This window comes from Patagioenas fasciata, chromosome 1 (assembly GCF_037038585.1).
Source record: "Patagioenas fasciata isolate bPatFas1 chromosome 1, bPatFas1.hap1, whole genome shotgun sequence".
NCBI classification, from domain to species: domain Eukaryota; kingdom Metazoa; phylum Chordata; class Aves; order Columbiformes; family Columbidae; genus Patagioenas; species Patagioenas fasciata.
The window spans coordinates 176,592,164-176,604,581 of NC_092520.1; the positions used below are offsets into that span (position 1 = coordinate 176,592,164).

The following is a 12,418-nucleotide window of genomic DNA, read 5'->3' on the forward strand; positions in this document are numbered from 1 at the left end:
GGCCGAGCGGCGGGAGGTCAACTCTTAAAGTGACAGCCGCGCCGTCCTGTTGGCTGCTGAGGGAGGCCGTGGGGAGGCGGGACGAAACCTGAGTACGCTTGCTGATTGGCTAAATCCACGCTCTCCAGCTGTAACCGCCTCTGGGTGAACGCGCGGTGGCAGGGCGCTCCCTGCTGCTCGGTAGAGTGTATGTGCAGCGTAGCCGCCATTACGGAATGACAGAATGTAAGGGATTGGAAGGGACCTCAAAAGATCATCTAGTCCAGTCCCCCTGCCGGAGCAGGAACACCTAGATGAGGTTACACAGGGAAGTGTCCAGGCGGGTTTTGAATGTGTCCAGAGAGGGAGACTCCACAACCCCCCTGGGCAGCCTGTTCCAGTGCTCTGTTACCCTCACTGAGAAGAAGTTTCTTCTCAAATTTAAGTGGAACCTCTTGTGTTCCAGTTTGAACCCATTACTCCTTGTCCTACCATTGGTTGTCATCAAGAAGAGCCTGGCTTCATCACCGTGACACTCACCTTTTATATATTTGTAAACATTAATAAGGTCACCCCTCAGTCTCCTCCAAGCTAGAGAGACCCAGCTCCCTCAGCCTTTCCTGATAAGGGAGATGCTCCACTCCCTTAATCATCTTTGTTGCCCTGTGCTGGACTCTCTCCAGCAGTTCCCTGTCACCTTGGCCCTGTCCCTCCGTGTACCGAGGGAGCCAGTTGTCCTCCTGTCCTCCCATCGAGCCATGCCTCTCTGCACTGGCCTTCCCAAAGATTTGCCCTTCCCACCACCTGCATGACATGTGGCCTCCGGCACCTTGGGCTGCCAAGTGCTCCCTACCCCCACATTCCTATGACAGTGACACCAGCTCTTCAAATAATTTAGTTGCAAAATATATAGATATATATATTTTTATATATATATATATATATATATCTGTGTGTTCCTGAGACAACACATTTTAAGGCAAAATGGGGCAGGAAGGGCTGGGATCACAGCTGTGTGCCCACAAATGGCCCCATGGTGAAGATGTCCCTGCTCATTGCAGGGGGTTGGAGTAGACGACCTTTGAAGGTCCCTTCCAACCCAAACTGTTCTATGATTCTATGGAGCAAATCTGCCCACGCTGGCCCCAAAACTGTAGGTAGTGCCTGGGAGCCTCCCTGCCTTGTCCCCTCCTGTGCCCCTGGGAACAGGAGGATGACCAAGGCAGGGGGCTCACACGAGGTCAGGGGATCCTGGGCTGGGAGCTGTGTCCCTGAGGGGTGGCAGGGCCTGAAGCCCAGCGCGTCTCCCAAGGAGGGACGTGGTGGTGCAGGGGTGAAGTTTCTGTGGAGACAGGAGAGCGAGGGGAGGCACGTGGAGGGTCCTGGCTGGTGCAAGCCAAGGGAGGAAGGTGGAGGAGCTGGAGGGCCATGCCGTCCCTCAGGCCACCCTGGCTCTTCCACAGTGCCTACTGGTTTCCAGAGGGGCACCAGTCCCATCTCCCCAGCCCTGCAGTACTCCCATGTCTCTGCCCTGCTCAATTCTCCACGGGCTGTCCTGCTGGTGGTGATGTGCCCAGGGGGCTCGTTCCTCCCTCAGGCAATGGCTGCTCCTCGTCTGTGGCTTCGGGGGCACAGTCTGTGGCAGCCACCGTGTCGGCCTCACCGGTGGGAGGCCTTGGGGACAGTGGTGTGTTCCGGCTGTGGCGGCGTACTGGCTGTGGGGGGAGCGGTGGCGGGACGGAGGGGGCTCGGTTAGGTGCCCCAGCCACCCGTCGCGGCCGGGCTTTGGGGCTGGCTGCATGCTCAGGTGCTGTCGGGGCGGGAGCCATGCTCCGGGGCTGGGCCACAGGCGGTGGTGGCATCATGGGTCGGGCTGGAGCTGGGCGCTTGCCTGGAAAGAAAGCTGCTATGGGCTGGGGTCCCCTCTGCCAGGGTCTCTCCCTGAGGTGGAGGGGGTCATGGGGGTGGCTGAAGGTCAAGCAGAGGCCGCAGGCATATTGATGGACAAACCGCCCCTAGCTTGGCTTCCATACTGCAGATCCAAGGGCAGACCAGCTTTTGGGGGCTTTTCCCTTCACAAGGGACCATGAGCTTTGAAACCTCTTTATGGGGAGTGTTCAACCCTACACTGGCAGACCGGCCATATCCACCCCTGCAATCCCACCTCTGCTGGGGATGGAGCAAAGATCCTGGCCCTGCTGCGTGGACCAGAGGCCCCTCCTCTCATTTGGTGGCAGAGACATCCCCAACACCCTATCTCATGGGGAATGGCAAGATGAACGCGAACCAGAGCAGGGATGTCATCTCCCAAGCACTGTGCCAGCTGGGGCACCCCAACCTTTGTGAGAAGTGTCATCAGTCATCTGTGGAGCTGGTGGCCCTGTGACTTCAGAAGATGGTCTGGTCACTGCTGGGGTTGCCAGCTGGGACCTGGTCTCAGGGTCCCTCGAGGTGCTGCACAGAGAACGGGGTAAGTCAGGCTTTGGTTGGGCATGGCAGTCCTGGCAACACGGCACCTCACATCTGCCTGCGAGGGTGCAGCCCGTGGGGTGGGATGAGGGGAGGACATGGGGAGAGCTGGTACAGCCAGAGCCCCCAGCTCCCACTGAACTTACACCTCTCCGTCCAGGAGAGCGGGGGTGCTGGCTGGAGGGGGCACAGTGAATGGCTCTTCCACCTGGGCAGCCTCATCACATCTGATGTTTGCAGGTGGTGTGAACATTCCTGAGACATTGAAATCTACCTCTGGGTGGAGACAAAAGAGGAGACCCCACGAGGAAGCGCTTGTCTTGCAGAGCTTCCCCTGGTGACCCCACACTGGGGAACCAGAGCAGGCCCCCACTTCCCTCCTCTTGGGGATGGAAAAGTGCCCCTTTCCCTTTCTCCTCCCTTCTCTCTGGGCCGCGGCCCCTCCCAAGCGAGGACCTGGCCTTACCTCCAGGGAAGATGGTGTCCGCGTTCTGGATGAGGGCTTCCACCACACCCACCACCTGGATGGAGGAGACTGAGGCCAAGTCCAGTTGCATGGGGTCTCTGAGAGACAAGGGTGAGTGAGGCACCAGAAAATTATTTTCGGGGCATTAACCCTCTTGGAGTTCATCCCTGAGGGGGCAGAGCCCGAAAGGGAGACAGCCCAGCTGAGAGGGGTGGTAGAGTGGGAGGTGAGCCTTGTTCCCTGTCCTGGAAACATTGGTTTGGTGTTGGATGCCAAGCATGTTGGAGGCCATCCATATCCTAAGTCTCTGAGTCTCAGCCTCTTATTCTGCCACTTTTCAGAGAGGCTAAGAGGACACATGCTTGGCGAGAGGACGTGCCGCTCTGGGACAAGTGACAGGACTTGAGGCACAGGTGCTTTAGACCAGCCCGAAGGTTGCTGGGTCAGCCTTTCCCGTGTTGTTTTCACCCAGGACACCCCAGCCAGGGCTGAGGAGCTGCCTCCCACCCCTCCCAGCCAGACCTTACCCTGTGCTCTGCTGTGACCACAGTAGGTTGGGGCCCAGCACGATGGCAATGTTACTGGGGGTCATTTTGTTCACCTCTTGCTGTTTGGCCAGCTTGGCTAAAAACTTGATCAGATACCTGTGGGTAAAAAGAGGGTGATGGAATGGTAAGTATGGATTAGGGGAGGGAACAGCTGCCCCGGTGATTGCCTGGGGCCAAAGAAGCCCCGTCACTGCAAAACACCTCAGATTGTTGTAGCTGTCCCGGGGCAGGCGGCTGCAGGTCTCTTGCAGGCTCTGTACACGGTCATCAACGTCCTTTAAGCTGTGAGAAAGAAAAAGGAGGAGCAGAGAGTTCAGCCTGCTCCCTACAGCCGAGAGGAACATGTCGTGTGATGGAGAGCAGCCAGTGTTGGCCACCCCATGAGGATCATGGGATTGAGATGCTTTGCTGCTGCTATTATTGGGCAGCTGAGCAAGGCATCCCTGAAGGACAAAATTGCACCTCAGAGGCTCAGAGGGTTTTAATATGGCATGAATATAGCTTGTGGGTGAGCCTGTGGGCAAGCACAGCCTCACCATGAGCAGCCACACTACTTCACCATTACTATGGGGGTCATTGGCACTGAGCTGATCCCTTCGGAAAGACACTTTCCCCCTTTTCCCAGGCCTTTTGCTGTGCTTCCTCTGCCACCCCTTCCATCCCAAAAGCAAGAGGCAAAACTGGGCTGGTGAAATGGGGATCATATCATTGAGGCCAAGCAGGTCTTTATAAGCTAAGCTCTTCTTGCAATCTAAAAGACCGCAGCCTTCCTCCTCCCCATGTCATGCTTTTCATCACTATTCTCCAAAATTTTGGGCCATCTGGATTTCTTCTGAGCATGAGGAAGATCAGGCACTGTGTTTGTTTCCCCACAGGGGAAATAAGGCCAAGCAACCCTGCTTTGAGTGCTGGGAGAAATAGAGTGGAGTGACTGGGGGCTTTTTGATCCCCACTAGGCTTTTCCACCCCAATGCCTGGGCCCACCTGGCCACTTTGACCCATTCGTTGTAGAGCTCGAAGGTCATCAAAGGCTCGGGCAGCTCCCGCAGGTAGGATTTCAGCACGCCTGGGAGAGGAGGGGGACCGGTGGGGGTGATGGCGGTTGGGGGACAGCAGGGACTGCCCGATCTTGTCCTCACATCCCGCCTCACTGGCACCCACCAGCCACAGCATGTGGGTCTGAGTAAAACTCCTCCAGGGCATTGGAGCCACTGGCCAAACTGCTTTTCATCTTCCTCAGCACAGAGGCGCCCGCTGCCAGCCGGAAGAGTCCCTGGGGATGAGGTGAAGAGAGAAGGGATGCAGGGGGCTGCATTTTAGGGGGGAAGGTCACCAGGGGAGTCAGGAGCACTGCCTACCTCCTCCCTCATGCCAGAGGTCAGCAGCATCATGACACAGGCTTCAATGGGCAGCGCGATCTCCCGGCCCAGGCTCTTGAGGTGTGTCTCTAGGGGCACACCATAGTACCCTGCCACTGGGGCATCTGCAGTGAAGGAGGGCTCTGGAAGAGGGAGGTGAATGTCGGAAGGGATGGTGGCCACCAGGGCCATACGGCCTCTAGCCGTGGCAACATCTCACTCTGAGCCACGGCTGGCTGGGTGGAAGCAGAGGCAGGGCAGGCAGCATCCCCAGCCCACCTCAGACTGCGGTCCCCAGCCCACGAGCCCAATGCATGAGCCAGCAGCAGGCACAGGGAGGGAAAACCGCCTCCTTTCCCAACCTCACTGGCCATGCTTGTGTCCCCCAGGCTTGGCTGCGGCCCTGCCCAGGCTGTGTGGAGAGCTGGCGGGTACCTGTCTGGCTGTGGCTTTCCTTCAGCTCCGACAGAGCCGAGTCCAGTGATCCCAGGGACTGCCGATGGTACTGGGCTTGGATTTCCAACAGCTGCCAGACAGGGAACATGCAAACAGCCCTCAGTTCAGCACTGGCCCCTCTTGGAGTGACCCCCATCCCCAGGACATTGCACCCACATGGAGATAGGGTGAAGAGGGAGCTACAAGGGGAAGCCCCCCGGGATTCATGGGACCATGGCTATAGTGAGGGGTAGAGGGCAAATTAGAGATGGGGAGGGGTCATCAGGACAAGATGCCCTGTTTGCAGCTGGTGCGAGTGGCAGCGTGCACCCGCAGTGCATGGAACAAGGCCAGCACTGGGTACTTGCTGGGGCCTGGGGCTGTCCCCTGCCCTGGCTGGAGGGCTTCGTGCAGATGGGAACAAGGCTGGGCTCACACATAACCCAGGAGATGTTCACATGCAGAGAAGGAGTGCAAGAGAGGACTTACCCTGATGAAGTAGCTGGCATAGCTGTCCTCTTTGGTGGAGAAGTGGTAGAGGTCAGCCATGTACTCATCCTGGGAAGGGAGACACAGAGAAGAGCGACCTTCCACCTTCTCCCTAGCACCCAATAACAAGGGAATGTCTTCATAAAGCCCATCATTTGGGATGTGAGTCTCCCATACAGGGTCTCTGGGGTGCATTGGGGAGGTAGGATGTGACCACATGGGGTTTTCTTCTGGCCCCCATCGCTTGCATTTGACTAATGTCAGTGACCTGCTCTGTAATTAAGGTCCTGGCACAAGAGGCTTAGGAACAAGAGGTCCCTGCATCTCAGGGTTCAGTGCGGCTGTGGGATCTGCCAGACAAAGCCCCAGGGTTTTTAGAGAAACAGGGCAGAATTGGAGAAAGCTGACGTGCAAGTCCCCTGCCACCCAGCACAGCCCTCAGCTTGGCTGGCTCCCAGCACAAGGGGACCTCATAAACTCCCTGCTCTAGTCCCTGCAGCCTCCTCTCTGCAGCTGCTTGTGTTTTGAATCCTTCATTCTGCTTCTTCCCTGGGCTTGGGGCACCTCCCTGTTTCTGCTTCTCAAGGGAGTGGGTTGCTTGCAGAGGGCAGGACACGCTGGGTGGCTGCATCTGTCTTGGCATGGGGTCACCTCAGATGGAGCTGCTGGAGAGGGGCAGGTGCCCAGTGTTGGAGCTGCCCCATGGGGGAGAGCAGGTGACATTCTCACCTTGCACTGCTCCACCTTCCTCTTCACCTCCTCCTCCTCTTCCTTCAAGATCTCCAGTTTGTTGGCAGCAGAAGATGCCCCGGGGCCAGCACCAGCACCTGTGCTGTTACTGGAGCTCTTGGCAGCTTGGTTCAGCCTTTGAGGTGGGAGAGAAGAGACACACCCACAGCCTCAGTGCCAGGGACATGGGCTGGTATGGGTGTGCACAAGGGGCATGGGGACCAGGACGAGGACAGCAATTCACAGTGCTGCCCTGCAGTGGCTTTCCTCAGCCAGGCCTCTCATGTCCCTCCCACAGAGGATGATGCTGCCGCACCAAGGGGTGTGACCTGGTCAAGACAGGGAGCACTCAGCACGGCTGCCTGAAACACCCAGGGTCTGTAGGACCCTTCTCAAGCCCCATTCCTGAGATGTTCCCTCCTCTTCTCCCTCCAGCCAAAGGCAGAGCAGTGTGGAAATGAGCCACCAGCGACCCATGGCTGCCTCGCTCTACCAGAGAAACCCGGCATGGCATGGGCTGCCCTGCAAGGGTGGAAGGAAGGCAATCTCAGAAGCACCATGGTACTTTGCTGCCTTCAGCCATGGCACTGGCCTTCCCTCCTGTGCCATGGAGCCAGTGACTTAGCCCAGAGTGGGGTGCATCTGCAGAGAGGGGCTGGCCGGCTGCTTCCAAAGAGCTGTTGTCTCTTTGACTTCACCTCCAGCCCTGGGAAATTTACTCCTCAGGGCAGTCATCTTAAAAGTACTTCAAAGGGGCCTACAGGAAAGGTGGGGACAGACTTTTTAGCAGGACTGGTTATGGTAGGAAAAGGGGTAATGGTTTTAAACTAAAGGAGGGAAAATTCAGGCTGGACGTGAGGAAGAATTTTTTTCGAATGAGAGTGGTGAAACATTGGCACAGATTGCCCAGTTTGGTGACAGATGCCCCATCGCTAGAGACATTCAAGGCCAGGCTGGATGGGGCTCTGAGCAACCTGATCTAGTTGAAGATGTCCCTGCTCATTGCAGGGGATTGGACTAGATGACCTTTGAAGGTCCCTTCCAACCCAAACTGTTCTGTGATTCTATGATCTTCCTCCCTCCCCCAACCTGTCTGGGCACTGCGCCCAAATGCCCTGATACCCCTCAGCCATGGTGTGCCCTGTACCGGCTCTTTATGGTGTTCCAGTCTGAGATCAACTTCTGGAGGGTCTTCTTGCGCTTCAGGATGACAGGAAGCTCCTCCTGTGGGAGCAAGGGGCCAGAGGGAGTTGCAGAGGCTTGGGGATGTGGGATGGAGGGGTGGGATGGCAGAGTGGAGCTGGAAGGGTGGCCTGGGCTACCTCACTGAGCTTGTTGAGTGGCTGCAGGACATCATGCTCCAGGGCAATCTCAAACTCAGCCAGGATTTTGGCCAGCGAGCTCTGTATGCAGCAGCCCATCTCCAGGGCTTTCCTGTGTGGGTGACAGAGATGAAATGACTGTGGGCTGGAGCCATGCCACCCTCTGACCCAATTCACCCCACCATACACATATGGCCCTTTCTTCCACCAGCACTTACCCAAGGCTTGACTCTGTGTCCAGTTCCTTGAAGCTCTCGGCCATCGTCATGGACAGAGCCATCAAGGGCAGCTTCTTCTGTGCAAAGCCAAGGATTCGGGAAAGGAACAGTGAGCTGGTGTGTGGCAGCTTCCTCTCCATGAAGTACACCACATGGCATGGGATCAAGTGGTCAAACCCTGCACTGGGTCCCCACGTTTTCCCCTGGCCCACCCAGCCCCATTGACCCTGAGGCCTGAGGAAGGGCCCTTGGGATGCCCCTTCAGCCAAAGTCAGGATCCAGTTAGCTAAACAAGGCATCAAGGCTTCATAGTTGGTTAGAAAACGCCCAGTCTTCTCTACAACAGTCCCAAGTGGTGGACTGTGACACTGATGGAGGCTCTCACCAAGCCCAGCCCTGCCATGGCTTCAAATGTGTGGAGCAGTTTTATCACTGAGAATAATTAAGCCAAGCTTATCAGACTGCCAAGAAGAGAGGAGCCCACAAAATCATGGGGAGGGTAAGGAAAGTGCAAGGGGGATCTACTGTTTGGTTCCCAGATAAGGGCTGGTGAGTACCAGCCAGGAAGAAGGGTCAGGTTCAAATCGAGGAGGAGGAGGTGGTGAAACCACTGTGCCCAGCCATGCTGTGGTGGTCCTCACTGCAGGGCACAATGGGTGCCAGAGGTTCACAGAGATACAAGAAAGGACACAGACAACAGGGCTTTGGAGGGTTATTCAATGCAAAACCACCCTCTCTGTCCCAAGAGGCCTCACGTTAGTGATGGTTGAGAGGGTTCTTCTGCTCTGCTCTGCCTGGGCATGTGCTGGTGGCCGCTACTAGAGATGGGACCTGGGCTGGGCTTTGGGCCACGTTTTGGCAAAGCCTGCAAAGCAGGGGTCTGGCGTCCCTTTTGCTGGTGGGGGACAGAGCCAGGGCCAGCATGAGCTGTGGAGTGAGGATTCCACTTACCACTCGCTTGTCCATCTCAGAGCCACTTTGCCCCTGCAGGCAGGCCTGGAGCCTCTTGGACACGCTGTGAGCTGCTCGCTTGGCTGGCTCGACCCTCTGCTCAATCTGGGGGCAGAAGGTGGGACCAGGGAAGCTCTTTCACCTACTGTGGGTGTCCCCATCACCCAGCTCTGGGTATGGGTAAGCCCACCCAGCACCCCACCACAACCCAGCGCATCCCTGGTCCAGGGCAAAGGGAGCACTGCTCCTCGTCAGGAGCTGGGGAAGCCTTTTCCCATGGCAGGAGTCTGCCGTTCCCTTAACACCATGGTCCTGGGGTCTTCCAGCTTGCAGGAAGATCCCAGCCCTGTGACTTGGAGGTACCGGCAGGGCAAATTGCAGACAGGAATGGGGCAGGTTCCCACACCCAGGCACAAGCAGGCACTTGCCTGTCAGCCCAGCCCGCGCCTTACCTGCAGCAAATCTTCTGGCAGGAGCTCGGTTGCTTCTTGGACCCTGTGGAGGAAGGAGAAAGAGCCATCAGCAGATCATGGAGTAGTTTGGGTGGGAAGGGACCTTCAAAAGTCATTTCGTCCGAACCCCCTACAATGAGCAGGGACATCTTCAACTAGATCGTGTTGCTCAGAGCCCCGTCCAGCCTGGTCTTGAAGGCGGTGACCTCCACCCAGCCTTCTTGAGAAGGCAGGTCCTTCTGCATCCCACCTGCTTCTCTTTGGGCTCCAATGAGCAGTAGGTACTGGCCGTGGCCTGGACCATTGTACACAAGGCTATGGACAGAATGATCCCAGGGGGATGAGAACAGCAGGAGCAGAGCAAGGCAGCCAACCTCACTGGCTGGTGGACACACCATCAGGCATGGCTTCCAGTTCAGAGCACTCTGCTCCAAACATCCAGATGTGGCCATTTTTTTTTGGAAACAGGGTGCCCAGCAAGCCCATGTCATGGGTGAGACCATGAACGACCTATGTCATGGGTGAGACCATACATGAAACCAGCTTTTTGCTTGGTTTTGCAGCAGGTATTAAGAATGAATCCAGCACAGGAAGCTCCTGGTTTGCAGCAAATTCTGCTCAAAAACCCACCAGCTGCTGTCACCACCAAAGCTCCCTGATGCCTTGCACAGAGGAAACCTCACTTCACAGCCTGCTGCCATTGCTATGCTCTGGGAACCGCATTTGCTTTCCCTCTGCTGCTGCTTTTACCCCAGTTCATGTTTCTCTCTTTTCACAGCCTGCCAAAGCCAATGCAGGATGAGGCCGCGAAGCCACAGGAAACGGAGGCGGCTTGGTTGAAGGCAAACAAAATCATGTGAGATCGTGGCTTTCAGAGGAGAGGCTCTGCCGCGGGTGAAGAACTTGCTCTTGGACTGCATGAGCTGCTGGAGACCTCCTGCCTGCCCGGCATTAAACAAAAGGGAGGTGCACCCAACAAGGAGATGAGACATCTTGATGGGAGAAGGGATGGCAAAGGGGATCATGCTCCCTTCTGGAGTATACAAGAAGCGCAAGAAGCTGCCAGGATGTAGGAGCTGCTTCCCTGTGGCTCTGCTAGGCTGGCTGAAGGACCTCAGTGGTGCAGGGGACATGGTTGGTCCCACTCAACCTCCCAGCACTGAGGAACCTGAGAAGGTGGCTGCAGAAAGAGGGAGTGAGGGGGCTGGGAAGGGAGGGCCCAGCCCTGTAATTTCAGTTCTGGGTTTTGCAAGGGGAGAGCTTTGGAAAACCAAAGAGAAAAATAAGGAAGCGATGGAGGTGGGATGGGGCCGTAGGGATTTGTGTGAAACTGTAAGGCCTCCATGGGTCCTTGGAGGATCCCCGGTCCTCTCCTCAAAGGGTGTCCTGGGACGCCTGTACTACTGGGCTGGCTAGAGCTATGCTGGGCATCTGGCTTCCACAGGGCACCCCAGGCTTATCAGAGAGGGCAGGTCCAGTCTTCTAATACCCTCCTGGTCATTGCACAGCCGAGGGTGTGTAGCTGGAAGGTCTCTCTCCATTGCCCTCACATCCTGGGGAAGCCAAGCTGGGAAAGACCTGTTTCCAGGTGGACACAGCATCTGTGGGCCCTGGAAGAGGTAGCTGGGCTTGAGGATCACATCCCTGCTGAGCAGCACCAGTGCAGCCCCCTCGCTGCCCCATGGGTGTCGGGGAGCCACAGTCCTTCAACTTATGCTGAAGAAGCTCTAAACCCAAGGTTTCCCCCTTATCCCTGGCCACTGGCCCTGGGAGGTCAGTCCAGCCCCAGCACAAGCCCTGCAGGACCCTTATCCTGCTCCCTCCCAGCCCTCCGGCAACAGGTAGCAGAGACGTCCTTACCGACTGCTGATACTGGGATGGGACAGCTGCTGACGCATCCGATTAAACTGCCTCTTCATCATCTTGAGAGTGGGGAGGAGACCACAAGAGCTGCTCCGCTTGGCTGTACCTGCTCAGCACCCCTTGGTGACACTTGGCATCGGACGCTGTGAGCCCCTTGGCTCCCCAGAGCCACTCTGCCCTTTGCTTTTCCCTGAGGACCTCTCCCTCCTTACTCCCCTCCTTCCGTCCCTCGTTCCCCCTTTTTCTGTTTTCCCGTCTGGTCCCCTCCCTCGTCCGTCCCCAGGGATGCCCTGCCTGCTTTCTCTTCCCCTCCTTTGGACTCGCTTCTCTTGCACGCTCTCTGTTTCTGAGCTTCCTTCCTCCTCCAGCCACCCCTCTGCTGCAGATCAGGTAAGAGCAGTTCAGAGCTCCTGCTCAGCTCTGTGTTCCTGTCACCACCCCACAAGTATAAATAACTTCAGCCCAGCCTTAAAGGGGAAATATTATTACAGCAAACACGTAACAAGGCAGGACAAGCACACGCCGCTGCCGAGCCCAAGCGAAAGGCCCACGCTCTGTTTCTTTCTGTCTGTCTCAGCCGGGGTGGTTTTTGGCTTGCTTGCCTTGCCCGCCACCAGCCCATGGCCACACCAGCTGGCTGTGCTTTGCATACAGGGTGTGTGATGTGCTCCTATCCTACCTGATCACCCAAATGCTGCCAGTGGCCCTTGGGCACATCCCCGCGCTTGTGGGTGCAACTCCAACCTCTGCTCCCCACTCAGCGACATATCACTCTAATTGGGGCAAAAAGCTGGGGGGTGAGCAGCAAAGCCATACATCCCTGCAAGCCCTTCTGCACCCACCACCTCATGTTCCACTCCTGCCCTTGCCAACGCTGCCCGGAGCCACTGCAAAGCTGTGGGGAGGGCTGTTGCCTCACGCCCCGGCGAGGCCTCTTCCTCCCCGCTCCCTCCACCGCTGTCAGGGCTCCCCTGAGCAGGGCGGCAGGGCTGAGCACCGAGCAGCAGCTCTTGCACTCAGTTGCACCGGGACCACAAACTCCAGGTTCCCAGGCTGCAGTGCTGTCTGCTCTCTGCAGAGCTGCACCAGAGCTCAGCTTGTTTTGTTGTTGGGGTTTTTTTTTTGTGTAAAAACATCCC

At 57.0% G+C, this 12,418-nt stretch overlaps 1 protein-coding gene across 1 annotated transcript; it reads right to left on the reverse strand.

The window, feature by feature from the left end:
• Nucleotides 1-956: 956 nt before the first annotated feature.
• SH3BP1 (SH3 domain binding protein 1) lies at nucleotides 957-11,526 on the reverse strand. The gene is made up of 18 exons (XM_065846440.2): nucleotides 11,277-11,526; nucleotides 9,417-9,459; nucleotides 8,965-9,069; nucleotides 8,014-8,090; nucleotides 7,796-7,907; nucleotides 7,621-7,697; nucleotides 6,474-6,609; nucleotides 5,745-5,813; nucleotides 5,256-5,346; nucleotides 4,821-4,963; nucleotides 4,624-4,735; nucleotides 4,447-4,528; nucleotides 3,664-3,744; nucleotides 3,442-3,558; nucleotides 2,915-3,012; nucleotides 2,595-2,724; nucleotides 2,318-2,433; nucleotides 957-1,870 (listed from the first exon to the last, which is right to left on the reverse strand). The coding sequence occupies exons 1-18, from the start codon at nucleotides 11,336-11,338 to the stop codon at nucleotides 1,515-1,517; spliced, it is 2,007 nt and encodes a 668-aa protein (XP_065702512.1). The 5' UTR covers nucleotides 11,339-11,526; the 3' UTR covers nucleotides 957-1,514.
• Nucleotides 11,527-12,418: the final 892 nt, after the last annotated feature.